General features: G+C 32.8%; 1 protein-coding gene across 5 annotated transcripts in view; it reads right to left on the bottom strand.

The window, feature by feature from the left end:
* The window catches only part of USP25 (ubiquitin specific peptidase 25), a 151514-nt gene that overhangs the window by 22319 nt on the left and 116684 nt on the right, over positions 1-12511 (bottom strand). For 3 of the 5 annotated variants that reach the window (XM_023238853.2, XM_023238852.2, XM_019839497.3), the window contains 2 exons: positions 7530-7643; positions 5467-5562 (listed from right to left, as the gene is read on the bottom strand). The exons of the other annotated variants lie outside the window; for them this stretch is intronic. In XM_023238853.2, coding sequence (XP_023094621.1) covers positions 5467-5562; positions 7530-7643 — 210 coding nt within the window. The remainder of the gene's footprint in view (positions 1-5466; positions 5563-7529; positions 7644-12511) is intronic. 5 annotated transcript variants of the gene reach the window in all.

The raw sequence follows: 12511 nt of genomic DNA on the forward strand, positions 1-12511 counted from the left end.
TAAACTACAGTCAGTAACATAGCTAAAGCTCCAAACACGTTCTTAAATAAAAGCAGCCAGACGAAAAAGGAACTGTACTACAAGATTCCAAGTGTATTAAGTACACTTGCTTATGTTGTTACAAGTCCTGATAATGTCTGCTTTTGGGTAGTGGGAGAAAGTAGCGGTGATAGGAATGAGAAACAAAAGTAGCTTCTGAAGTACTATAATGTTCTAGGGCTGACTGGTAGTTACACGGACATGTCCTCTCTGTGGTAATTCACTGAGCTGCACACTCATGAGCTGTACTTTTTGGCATGTTTTATGTTGTGATAATAAATATATTCTTATATCTTTTGAGTAAACAAAGGGGTAATAATAACAGGCATTTCAAAAATAAAAAGAACTGATAAAATTATGTCAATGAGGAACAACTGTTATGAAGCCATAAAATAACTTAAAAGAAAAAAGTTTCATTAATACAGAAGTGTTAGTACTTCATTAAAATCTTTAGGACACTGAAATAGATACAGGTCAAAAAAAAAAAAAGGCAAAAAAATTGTAATGTCTTTCAAAGTAAATGAAAAAAAAGTATATAAATCCCTTGATTATAATTATGATATGACCCACCCACTGTACCCACTGTACACATACACATACAAGCAACAAGTACTGTGTGAATATTTTCCTTCTGGCTTTCCTATTTGCTCATCATAGCAGTCTTGTACTGCCTTTCTCTGAATTTCATTTTTACATGACAAAAATGCCTCTCTTTAAACCACTATATTCGGGGATTTTCTATTAGCAGTGGAAACTAACCATAACAAAGTCCATTTGGGAAAAGAACCCAGGTGAGCATCTTTCCTCATTTTATTCTTCCAGGTCTGCCTGCCTATTAACTCTTATATTATGTGTTTGTAGGGGGGCAGACTCCCATGGGGAAGGATCTGTGGTTGATACAGTAACCATGGCTGACTGAGCTGGTGACTCTTCTTAATTAAGAGGTTAAACCTTAACAAGTTCAATTACCCAGACAGAAGTTTTATTCACCAAATTATCTTTTTATCAGTAAAAAAAATTTCATCATATGGTTTTACCACTAGCAAATATATGTAACATTTAAAATTGATCTAATCACAATACATAAATAAGTCCTTATATAGAACAAGGCACAGAGTTGAAAAACTTCTCATAGCCAAAAAGCCAATATAAAATAAACCCAATAAAGATTTTTTTTGGTAATGTGACAGAATATATATAGATATATAGATATATATATATATAGATATATATATATATGGATATAGAGACATATACACCTTTTCCCTCATTTTTCCTCATCGATAATAAACTAAGCATTAAAAAAATAAGATTTAAAAATATGCTACATCTAATTTAGGGAAAAAGTAAGACAGAAGCAGTGATCATATGTTAGTGCTGTGCTACATACACATTTTGTGAATTAATACTGAATGTTGATAATGATTAGAATCAACTGCCAAGAAAACAGAACATTTTAACAGGCCAATCACTGTGGAAGGAACCAAAAAAATTGTCAAAAAATCTACTACCAAAAAAAGGGGCTAGACTCATGTTTTTCAAGTTCTAACTTACTCTTATGGAACAGACAATTACTATGTAAACTACACCAGAGTACAAAAAAAAAATAGAAATTAAAACTAACATAAGCATAAAATCAAACGTGATGAAGCTAGTACAAAAAAGAAAAATATAATAAAAAATTTTAAGAGAATGTAGAAAACCCAAATAAAATGTTACAGAGTTAACTGTAAATAGCGTGTACATCTGAATTCATAAAATAAAAATTTATTAAGAAAAATGCTTTAAGAAACTATTGCAGAAAACTTATACTTTGGGTGAAAGAAGGCTTTTTATATAGCAACGAAACTCCAGAATCCAGAAAGAAGCAGAAAGATTTGAAAGCACAGTGTTTTTAAAACTTCTTTATGAAAAATGGTACCATAAACTAAAGGTACCATAAACTAGCTTACACAGAAATGGAAGGCTGGGAAACAACATGACTTATGTCCATAAAAAGGGTAATATATAGTAAGTGAAAGTATATATATATATAATGGAATATCAAATGTAGATAGTAAAGATAATATGGTAGATATATTGTCTTCACTTTAATACTCACTATAAAAAAAAGAATGACCACAATATATTTGAGTTATATGAATTACAAAATAATGTTAATAGTAAAATTTAAAAATGAAAAGAGGGGTGCCTGGGTGGCGCAGTCGGTTAAGCGTCCGACTTCAGCTCAGGTCACGATCTCGCGGTCCGTGAGTTCGAGCCCCGCGTCGGGCTCTGGGCTGATGGCTCAGAGCCTGGAGCCTGTTTCCGATTCTGTGTCTCCCTCTCTCTCTGCCCCTCTCCCATTCATGCTCTGTCTCTCTCTGTCCCAAAAAAAATAAATAAACGTTGAAAAAAATTAAAAAAAAAAAATAAAAATGAAAAGAAATTTCCCTATATATGCAAGTTTATATAAACAAAAGGGAAAAAATCAGAAAGTTTACACAGTGATAACAGTGGCTACACAGGGCAGTAGCAGAGACTGCCATTATTAGTTTTATTTTAGACACGTGTGTATTACTGAATAGACTGCATTGTGTACATATTAATTTTGTTATTTACATGACAAATTTTCTAAAATTATATACTACCAGCTAGAATTTTCAAAAACCTAATCATTTTACCTATACCAAAAATACACATTATTTATCAACTGATTAATGTTTACATAAGATCACACACACACATATATATCCCTTAATTACAGATAGATGAAAATAAATATACTTGGATATAAACTTGAGAGATTTACTGCTGCCTCAAAATCAGAAGGTAAACCGAAAAAGAGAAATATATGAAATATAGAAAATACATAAATGACAAGATGTAAAGGGCATCCCCAGGGTAATGGTGAATAAAGATCCCAAGATATCAGTTATATGCTGGGGGAAAAGGAAAATCAATGCAGTCACTAAAGCAGTTTACAAAGCTCTGGAATAGACTTCTAAAACAGACTTCTTCTATTAAGTCTATTATTCTATAAGTCTATTCCAGAAGAAGTCTATTCCAGAATAAACTGAAGCTCCTGAGAAGTTAAAACTGACAACAGAATACAAGGAGATTTAAGCAACTGGTGGAGAGTTTAAAGTACATCAGTAACACATATGGAAAACTAAGCAAAACAAAAACTAAAACAACTCCAAAGAAAATGAAAGCTGAAGGGAAACAAAAAAAGTAAAAGTAATAATGTTTATGGCTTAGTTCAATCCTGAGTAGCATACACAGAAATAATAATAGAAACTGAGAATTCTGATTTAATCAAAATGACGAAATTTTACATGCACACGCGCGTCTGTATGTGTGAGGAGAGTGCATTGTTCATATCCTATAAATAAGAAATTCAATAGGAAATGTGTAAACTAAGAATCACAGAAATACAAGCATGCATGTTTTCTTAAAGACATGGAATTCATGCCAAAAGTAGTAGATAAAATAACTGGAAGCTGTTACCATCGTGGGAGTAACGGTGCAGTGTGACTGTTGTTTGTAGTGTGTATAATTAGCTGGCTCTTTAAAATATGTGCAGGTATTAAACTAAAAGCAGTGAGATTTACAACTCAACATAAAGATACCTACCCAACTTGACCAAAAAATGACAATGTTACTGTAAATGACAGATAATTTTCCCATGAGAAATAGATAAAAACTTTAGAAGACATACATTCAGCGCATTTTAAGCAAAGAAAATACGACTACCTGAAAATAAAGGTGAATTTTTAAACATAAAGTTTTGATTTTTTTATTTCAATAGCAGCAGTTTTCAACCTTTCTTATAGATCTTAATAGAGTGATCAACTCACCCTGGGACCAGTCTGTGGTTTAGCACTTAAAATCCTATATTCCAGAAAACTCCTTAGCCCTGGGTACACCAAGATGGCTGGTCACTCTAATCCTAACAAGCTCAAAAGTGTTTATTGATATAAAGCTACTATGCACAAGGCCTTTTTTTTGTACAATAGAATGAAAGAAATAGTGAAAATAAGCAACTTTTTGAAGACTGAGTTGGATGAGGGAAGAGTATAGAAGCTTAAGGGAAAATTTTAGATTTTTAAGGTCAAATAAGGGAGCATACAGCTTCTTGTAGCAAACTGATGTTACTTTTAGAAAAAAACTTGAAATTTTTGGTAAATCAAAATAAAATGACAAAACATACAGTGTTTTCATCTTTCAAAAAAATAAAACCAATAATACTGTAATCAAAACACCATAAAGATCTGATATTAGAGGGAAAAAAAGATGTGGTCACGGAATAATGGAACTGCTTGATGGACTCAATGTCTTGAAATGACAAGGACATCAAAAATTAAAGCTGAAGAAAACATAAGTGAGTAAGAAACAAAAATAAATGAACAAATAATTTTTAAAACAACCAAATGAAGAAAGCAGTTTAGTATCAAATGATAGTGAAATTTGGAAAAAAAATATTAGAATACTGACTAATAGGATTATGATAGGGAGAACAGGATAAAATAGGCAGAGGGGGATGGTTAGAACCTGGGGAAAACACCTATTTTGGAACAATGCTGGGAGCTTCTGACCACAGCGAACCCTCTCGGGCTTATGTAAGGTTCCTCTTAAGAATGTAACAGACACCACCTACTCCCCCTCAGGTTTCCCTCAGGAATTTGACACTCAAAATACCGAACTAAAAAAAGTAAACCATTCAATTTATGTTCTACGAGAGACAGTAGGCCCACAGTCTGACGCCTCACACAATGGAGTCGAGCCAATCAGGAATGGACAACCCAGCACCTAGAGTTATCAAGCCAGTAAGGGTATGGCCTGAGAAGGAACAGAAGGACCAAAACCTCAAAAAACAAAGACCCTTGCCTACATATGAGCCCTGGGTATTGACCTTCAAATGCCTCCTCCCTGTAAAGAGAGCTTTCCTACTATTGTTACTTCGTTACACTCTAATAAACTTTGCCTGCTGCTCATTTTATTTTTCATCTCTTCATTCTTTGAAGCCGGGAGACAACAAAACCCAGGTAATGAGGTAAATAACCCTGCTAAGAGTATTACAAATGAGAAGAAAATAAACAATACCGGAAGCAGTTACTCAGTTCCTATTTTTGCTTAATTCCTTTTATTCCCTTAGAATAAAAACACAATTGAAATTTCTGCTAATAAACCAGAGGTGCACTATTAGGGTAACCGAAGTAAAATGCCTTTTTTGTTGTTGTTAAATTATCTGGGTTACCAAAAACAAACAAACAGAAAGAATCAGTCCTAGATTCATGTATAAAAGAAACCCTCAGATCATCAGGTAGCCATGGCTAAGGCAGGAAAAGAGAAACTATATAGGAAATCAAATTTAATTCAAGAAAATAAAATAGTTTAAGAATTAAAAAAAATAAAAAAAAAAATAAATGAAAATGTTAATTGTACCTTAAAGAACCCTGCTTCAGGGCCACACCTGTCATATACATTCCTGGATTTACCTATCGCCATGATAATACCTTGCATGTTCGGTGTCATCATGATCTGCCACAAGGAATTTAAAGAGTTTTTGAATGGTTAACATAAAAGTAAAAAATAAAAACAAATTTCTTTACATGCAAGTTAAAAGTCCTTTGTTTTTTTACTATTTATAAATCAACCACTGCATATTTTATAGCAAATATGATCCAGTATGCACGTTAAGTATCTTTCAAAAGCATCCATACAGGGCCACAGCTAGCTCCATAGGGTGCCTTTGTGCAAACTGCACAGAGGCACCCTCTCTGAACTGAAGAATTTTAAAAAGGCACCTCCTCTTGACAAATTTAAAAAATGTGCTGCTCTCTGAGAACCACTTAGAACAAGCAACAGTTTTTATTTTAAAAAGTGCCTCTTCTTTAAGGTTTGAGGAGCTCAGCATGAGCTCAATTTCACTTCCACTTCTGCCTTTGGGCTGGGCACCCCTGCATAATTCTACAACCTAAATGTCTATAAGCTGCAGCCCTGTATCCACATGACTTTAAGTTCCGAGGTACATGCACTGTTAAACTGTCACTCCAATCAATTCCAAAAACAAAACACAATGCATCTCTGCCAACAGCATAAGCATTTGCACAAAATATAGTGTTAAATGATTAATCACAATTCTACTTTTTTAAAATACCAGAAGGCTCACCCTAAAATAAGCACTCAGGTGCTTGATCAATAAATTAACATTTGTATTAAAAAATTCCAGTTTCCATAACTTTCAAGCACCAACATGGTAATAAAATGGCTAACTGGAACAGTGTACTGCTATTAACTGGTAAATACTTAAGTGTTTCTTTGTTTTTATAATTGTTTATCATTCTTAGCTGTTTACATTTTAAAATACCTGCAAAATGAAACAACTCAAGGAACTAGGAAGCTATTGCATTAGCGCAATCAAGAGATTGCATCCGTAACCTTTGATTCGTATAATGGTGTGATTATACACTCAGAGTCACAATATATCTAACATCTGCTTCAGAAAATCCTTCTGACCAGTTCCTATCTCACAAACCAGCTTCTCATTTTCCTCATGGCCCATGGTCTCTTACACTGGCACAGAAATATTAATGTCTTTGTGACACCTCTGATTTTGGTGATTAATTCCTATTTAACAGCTTAATTGTAACTTTGGAGTAAGTTGAAAAAGTTACTTGGAAAAAACTATTTAATATATATTAAATTCTCATCCATGCCAGTAAAAACTAATAAATGATAGAATTCAAGGTCTTCCCTGTGTTACTATTCGGAAACAGCTTCACTGGCCCTTCTCTCAAATATAAAAAAAAAAGATCGAATGTAAGAGGTTTAAGAAAAAAGTGAAAAGCTGGGGGGATCTGATAGGATAAGGACAATAGCACATTTTCATCTGGAGTCTCAAGAACCATATTATAGAAAGCAAAACTGCCTCTTTATAATTTGGGAAACTAAGTAGATGAGAAAGAACTAAGAGTGAAGAGATAAAATGGAGTTGCCACAGTGTATAAAGCACTGGTAGGCATTGAGAAATGATGAATCACTCACTTCACATTCATATGGAGGTTGCAGAAACAAAAAGATCCACTATCTATTTTCAATCATGCTGTAGGATCTTTTGGCAGGAAATGGTGGGTTAAGTATTATAATACATAATTCAAGTGAAATAGGAAAAACTTATTTTTAAATATTCAAATTTTTGCTATTCAATGAAACAAACCTTATTGATAGACATCAATCTGAGAATAAACTGATCATATGTCTACATAAAGAATTAACTCTGGAAACATAAAATTATCCTTTTGACAAATTCCGTAAGCTTTCTACTTAAACTTTCATTTGAAATTCAAAGTTGTTAGCAGTTGGTAAGGTAATTTCAGATCACGGGTGGGTAAGCTGTATGTTATGCAGCAATAGACATAAAGGTGAAGGTGCATGCATGCCCCAAGTATGTGTATTAAATAGCCAAACATAAGTAAGAACAGTGCAGACATCTATAACAAAGGTACCTCATCATCATAACCCCCCTCCTTTGACTCAATCATGAATTTCCCTACATGAGGAATCGCCACCTCTACAATTTGCTGGTTAGAAGGTGGTTGGCTTGTGGTATTTTCAGGTTTCTGCAGAAAAAAATTATTAGTATTAACATTAGAAAAGAGAACAATGGAAGTAACAAGTGTTAAAGGGCAGAGATTCATGAATCTTTTAAAAACACCTGCATTTGCTTAGTATGAAATGACCACCTAACACTGACATTAAAAGTGAATGCATTAATCAAGTAATAATACAAGATCTATAGCTTTCCTTTTACATCTCAACCACTAAATTTTCTTTTTTTTTCCACAAAGCGTTTGTACAAGGATACCAAATCCTTAAAAATAATAAATACTAGAGTTGTAGTTCCTACTGTTATCTATAAGTTATAGCTGAAGCTTTTGTTTTTTTAAATTCTAATAATTCCATAAATCCTTTACTGATAACTTCATCAAAATAAGACATGACCTCCTCTGAACCCAGAGAATTTACAGGTTTTCTTTCTTATGGCTCTACCTTTCTAATAAGTAATTGTATATCCAATTAATATCCATACTCTACTGGGTTTAACTCACTCTGTAAAGTCTATGAGAGTCTTGTACGATGTGTTTATATAGAAGAGTCTAATGAATTCCTCCTTCTGAAAAAGCTGCTGACATCACTCCTTAACAACTCAATCAAATTTCTTTCTTTTTTTATTGTTTTACTTGGTAACAAATTCTATGAATTTCCCTAATCCACACTAATGGAGTAGAAGGCAGAGTGAAATCCAGAAAAGTCTACTCAAAGATCCTAATATGTTCATTCAAAATACTATGTGGGGGCACCTGGGAGGCTCAGTGGGTTAGGTGTCCAACTCTCGATTTCAGCTCAGGTCATGATCTTGGAGGGAGGTCAGGTTTCCAGCTGAGTGTGGAGACTGCTCAAAATTCTCTCTCTTCCTCTCCCTCTGCCTCTCCTCCTCTCAAACAAAACAAAAATCCACCCCAACCAAAAAAACCCAAAATACTGTCCAGATTTCACAAGGAACTTTCTATTACCGAATAAATTTATAATTAGCATATTTTCACTATTTATCATAAAGAAATTTCACAAGTACTTAAGTGCTCGAAAGTAGCTTGCTTAAGTAATTTCAATTTGCAGCTTTAGTTTTCTGAAGCAAAGGTAAACTTTAGTTTTGACATAAAATAAACAGAAAATTTCAATGAAAGCAATTAAGGGGGTTGTATTTCCTTTTGAAGGGGTTTTATTTCAATTTGGAATATAAGTAAATTTTATTTTATTTTTATTTTTTTACACTTACTTATTTTTGAGAGACAGAAAGAGACAAGAGTGCAAGCAGGGAAGGGGCAGAGAGAGATAATGTGACACAGAGTCCAAAGCAGGCTCCGGGCTCTCAGCTGTCAGCACACGGCCCGACGCGGGGCTCGAACTCACAAACTGTGAGATCATGACGTGAGCTGAAGTCGGACACTTAACCGACTGAACCACCCAGGCGCCCCTAAGTAAATTTTAGAGATGAGAACATTTACTGACATGACCTCCTCTGAACCCAGAGAATTTATAGGTTTTCTTTCTTATGGCTCTACCTTTCTAATAAGTAAGTGTATATCCAATTAATATCCATACTCTACTGGGTTTAACTCACTCTGTAAAGTCTGTGAGAGACTTGTATGATATATTTATATAGAAGAGTCTAATGAATTCTAAGAGTCTAAGAGTCTAAGTACATATGCAAAAAGAGTTTAAACAATAAAACAAAAACTAATGGCCAAGACTGATATTGTTCCTTTTAAAAGAAATGCTATTTTTAAACATAACACATCTAGAAAAGGTTTCCTTATTTTGAGTCCTCAACTTTTCAAGAGGAAATAACCAACCTGCATAATTGTGGTCACGAGAGATAATATTCAGCTAATGCAATACCTGATACACGTTAGTGGTTCTATAATGACAAGTATTACCAATATTATATTATATTACTTTAAAGTGCTTATATTTGAATAGAATAACCCAATATTACTATCATACATACCTAGAGAGATATGCTTATTAGCCCATGACATTTAATTAAGGATTTTTAATCCGTTTAGCATATGAAAGAAGAATAATTGTGCTAGGTCTCTTCCTAAGAGTGAAATTTAAGCAGGTTAATTAGGTGATCTGTCTAGACACTGGTATAAAATTTCTCACAATCAAACTAATCTAAAACAATACTATTTTAAGAAGAAAGAATATAAAGGAAAGGCAAGTAGCAACTGGGAATATTACTTAGAATACTACTCCTTATAAAAAAAACATATTGCCTTTGGAAAAAAAAAAAAAACAGTTGCACTTAGGAAAAGATGTTTTATAAACCTTTTCAGTTACCACACAAGAGTTTCAACAGCATCATACTGACAAATAATATGGGTGCAAGTTGAAAAAGGGAAAAAACTTTGGGTGAATATAATAATTCTTTTGTATTATTCATCAAGTCTAGGTATCCTAAAGCACCATAAAATTTTTCCATATAAAGAATATGAGGGTTCATTAAAGTAAAGTACATGTGTATTTATCTTTTTCTACTATTGTCAGACCCTATAAAACACCTTAACAAAGGCTAAACTTGAAAGGAGTTAATAAGTTCTTCAGTTAATAGAAGTTCCAAAAATAATTAAAATACAAAGACTTTTATTAATTGCCTGAAATCCATTAAGTGGATTTTTTAAAAAAGTGGTTTCTCATGAAAGGGCTTTTAGGAAGCTATGTAACTACAATTTCCTTGATCCCCTTAATATGCTCCTATCTTTTAACCTAGTAATTCAACAATGGGGAATGTATTCTAAAGAAATAAACTGAAATACAGAATAAGTTTCATTTGTAACAGCCTATTTGTAATAATGCAAAAGTAGAAACAAATATACAATGGGGGAATGGGTGTGTAAATAAGAATTTAATCACTTAATGGAATAACACCTAACCATTAAATGTTTTTTACAAAATTTTTAACATGGGGAAATGGTTATGTTACAGTGTTAAATATTAAAAGAAGACAAGGCAAGATACATACAAAATTTTACATGCAGTAGTACCTCAGCAAAAAAAAAAAAAAAAAAAAATCCCAAACCTGTACATAGAAATAAGAACGAAAAAGAGCATACCAAAATATTAACAGTGATTATAGCTTTGAAAAGTGGGACTACAAAGATTACTTTCTTAAAGTATACTTTTCTGTATTTTTCAAATTTCCTAAAATATTCCACTTAAAATTAAAGGCATTCTTATAAAAAGTAAGCAGTGTGAACACTTAGGAAAACATCTCTCTATGGTTTCTAGGACTATGCTTTCCAGAGAATTCTTCGACTAAGATTGGAACTTAATATATTGTATATTTGTGAAATGGTTAGTATTTAAGCAACAAAAAGAAACTAACAGCTGCTTAGTACTTACACTACATGCTAGGCACCCTCAAAAAATAATCCTAACTAATCCCACAATCATGTCCATTTTATGTAAAAGCAAACAGGTTTAGAAAAATTAAGCACCTTACTTAAGTTTGCCTAGTTAGTGAGAATGAAAACCAATATTAAAAAACCCAGGACTATCTAATCCTAAAGTCTAAACACTCTTTTCATCTATACAATTTAGTTTCTAACATATGTATACCTTTAAATGAGAAAAACCAGGAGGTGGTTACTATGATCCTAAGCAACTAATCATGAGACCAAGAACAAAATCCTTCAGATAGCCATGATTAACATATTCCTAAATATGTTGCAGGATTTATACAAACAACTGGGGCCAACTGTTGGTACTACTCCAGAAGATAAGCCAAATGGAAAAATATTTACACTAGCTCTCTATCATACTCTCTCAGTGCTATCCTCCTCTCTCAAGTAGAACGAAGCAGTAGGTTGTAGGCTTGTAAGATGATATCTGTATTAGTAACTTAATTTAACAAAGTAACAAAATTTAAGTGCTGGTTTCTGCAAATTTATGTTACACATGATTAGCCAAACTAAAAAAAATCACGTTTCCATATTAAGCTAAATACAACTTTTGGCTTTTTGATTACAGTTAAAAGGAGGATACTTATTAACTATAATGTAGGCTTTAACAAATAAAATTCCTAATTAGCAAAGGGCCAAGCAAATTACATTTTTATATCAGGCAAAAATATTTCTCCCTTGTATCTACTTCTCTGCCCTTTTTACCTCCCTACATCTTCCTCTTCTACCAGGACCCAAGAAGTGAGACATCCCAGATCCATTACAAGAAGCATTTTCCAGGAGTGCTATAGAGTTAGCAGGGGTTCATCAAAGCTCATTTAGAATCTCCAGGGCATTTGCAAAATTTAGAATAATAATATTAAAAAAAATCTATGTTAATACATTTTTATAGCAAAATAATATATAGTAAAAAATTTTCAAACAGGGAATGAAATAAAAAAAGTAATTTGATTATTTCATTTATTGAAACATAATTAACATACCTTATTAACTGAACATTTTGGTTAATCAAGGTCCTATCATATTAAAGACCTCATTGTAATTAGCAGGTTATTGCTGAGATTAAGTTCACTAAATAGAAAATTGTGTGTTGAAAAATTATATGCCCTGTTCCCGTTACTTCTCTTGGAGGCTAATCTACAAATACTAAAATTAGCTATCATGAAACCTGCATTATAGCTGCTTTGCTCACTTATTAAAAAAATAAGTAACTACAACAACTGAACGTTTTTGTAGTAGAAAATTCTTGAAATAACATCTCTCAGAATGTCGTATTTACTGAAAACACAGTATAATACCAGTGTACTCAATTTATTGCTATAAAAAGACATACTTGAGAGCCACAATACAGGAGGGTTATAATGACAATTTTGTATAGGACACTACTGAAATATGCATAAGCCACATTGCAATATCACATTTATCCTGCTAATAATACTCTAACCTAGAATATCTAGTACTTT

Source organism: Felis catus, chromosome C2, assembly GCF_018350175.1.
Source record: "Felis catus isolate Fca126 chromosome C2, F.catus_Fca126_mat1.0, whole genome shotgun sequence".
Classification (NCBI taxonomy): domain Eukaryota; kingdom Metazoa; phylum Chordata; class Mammalia; order Carnivora; family Felidae; genus Felis; species Felis catus.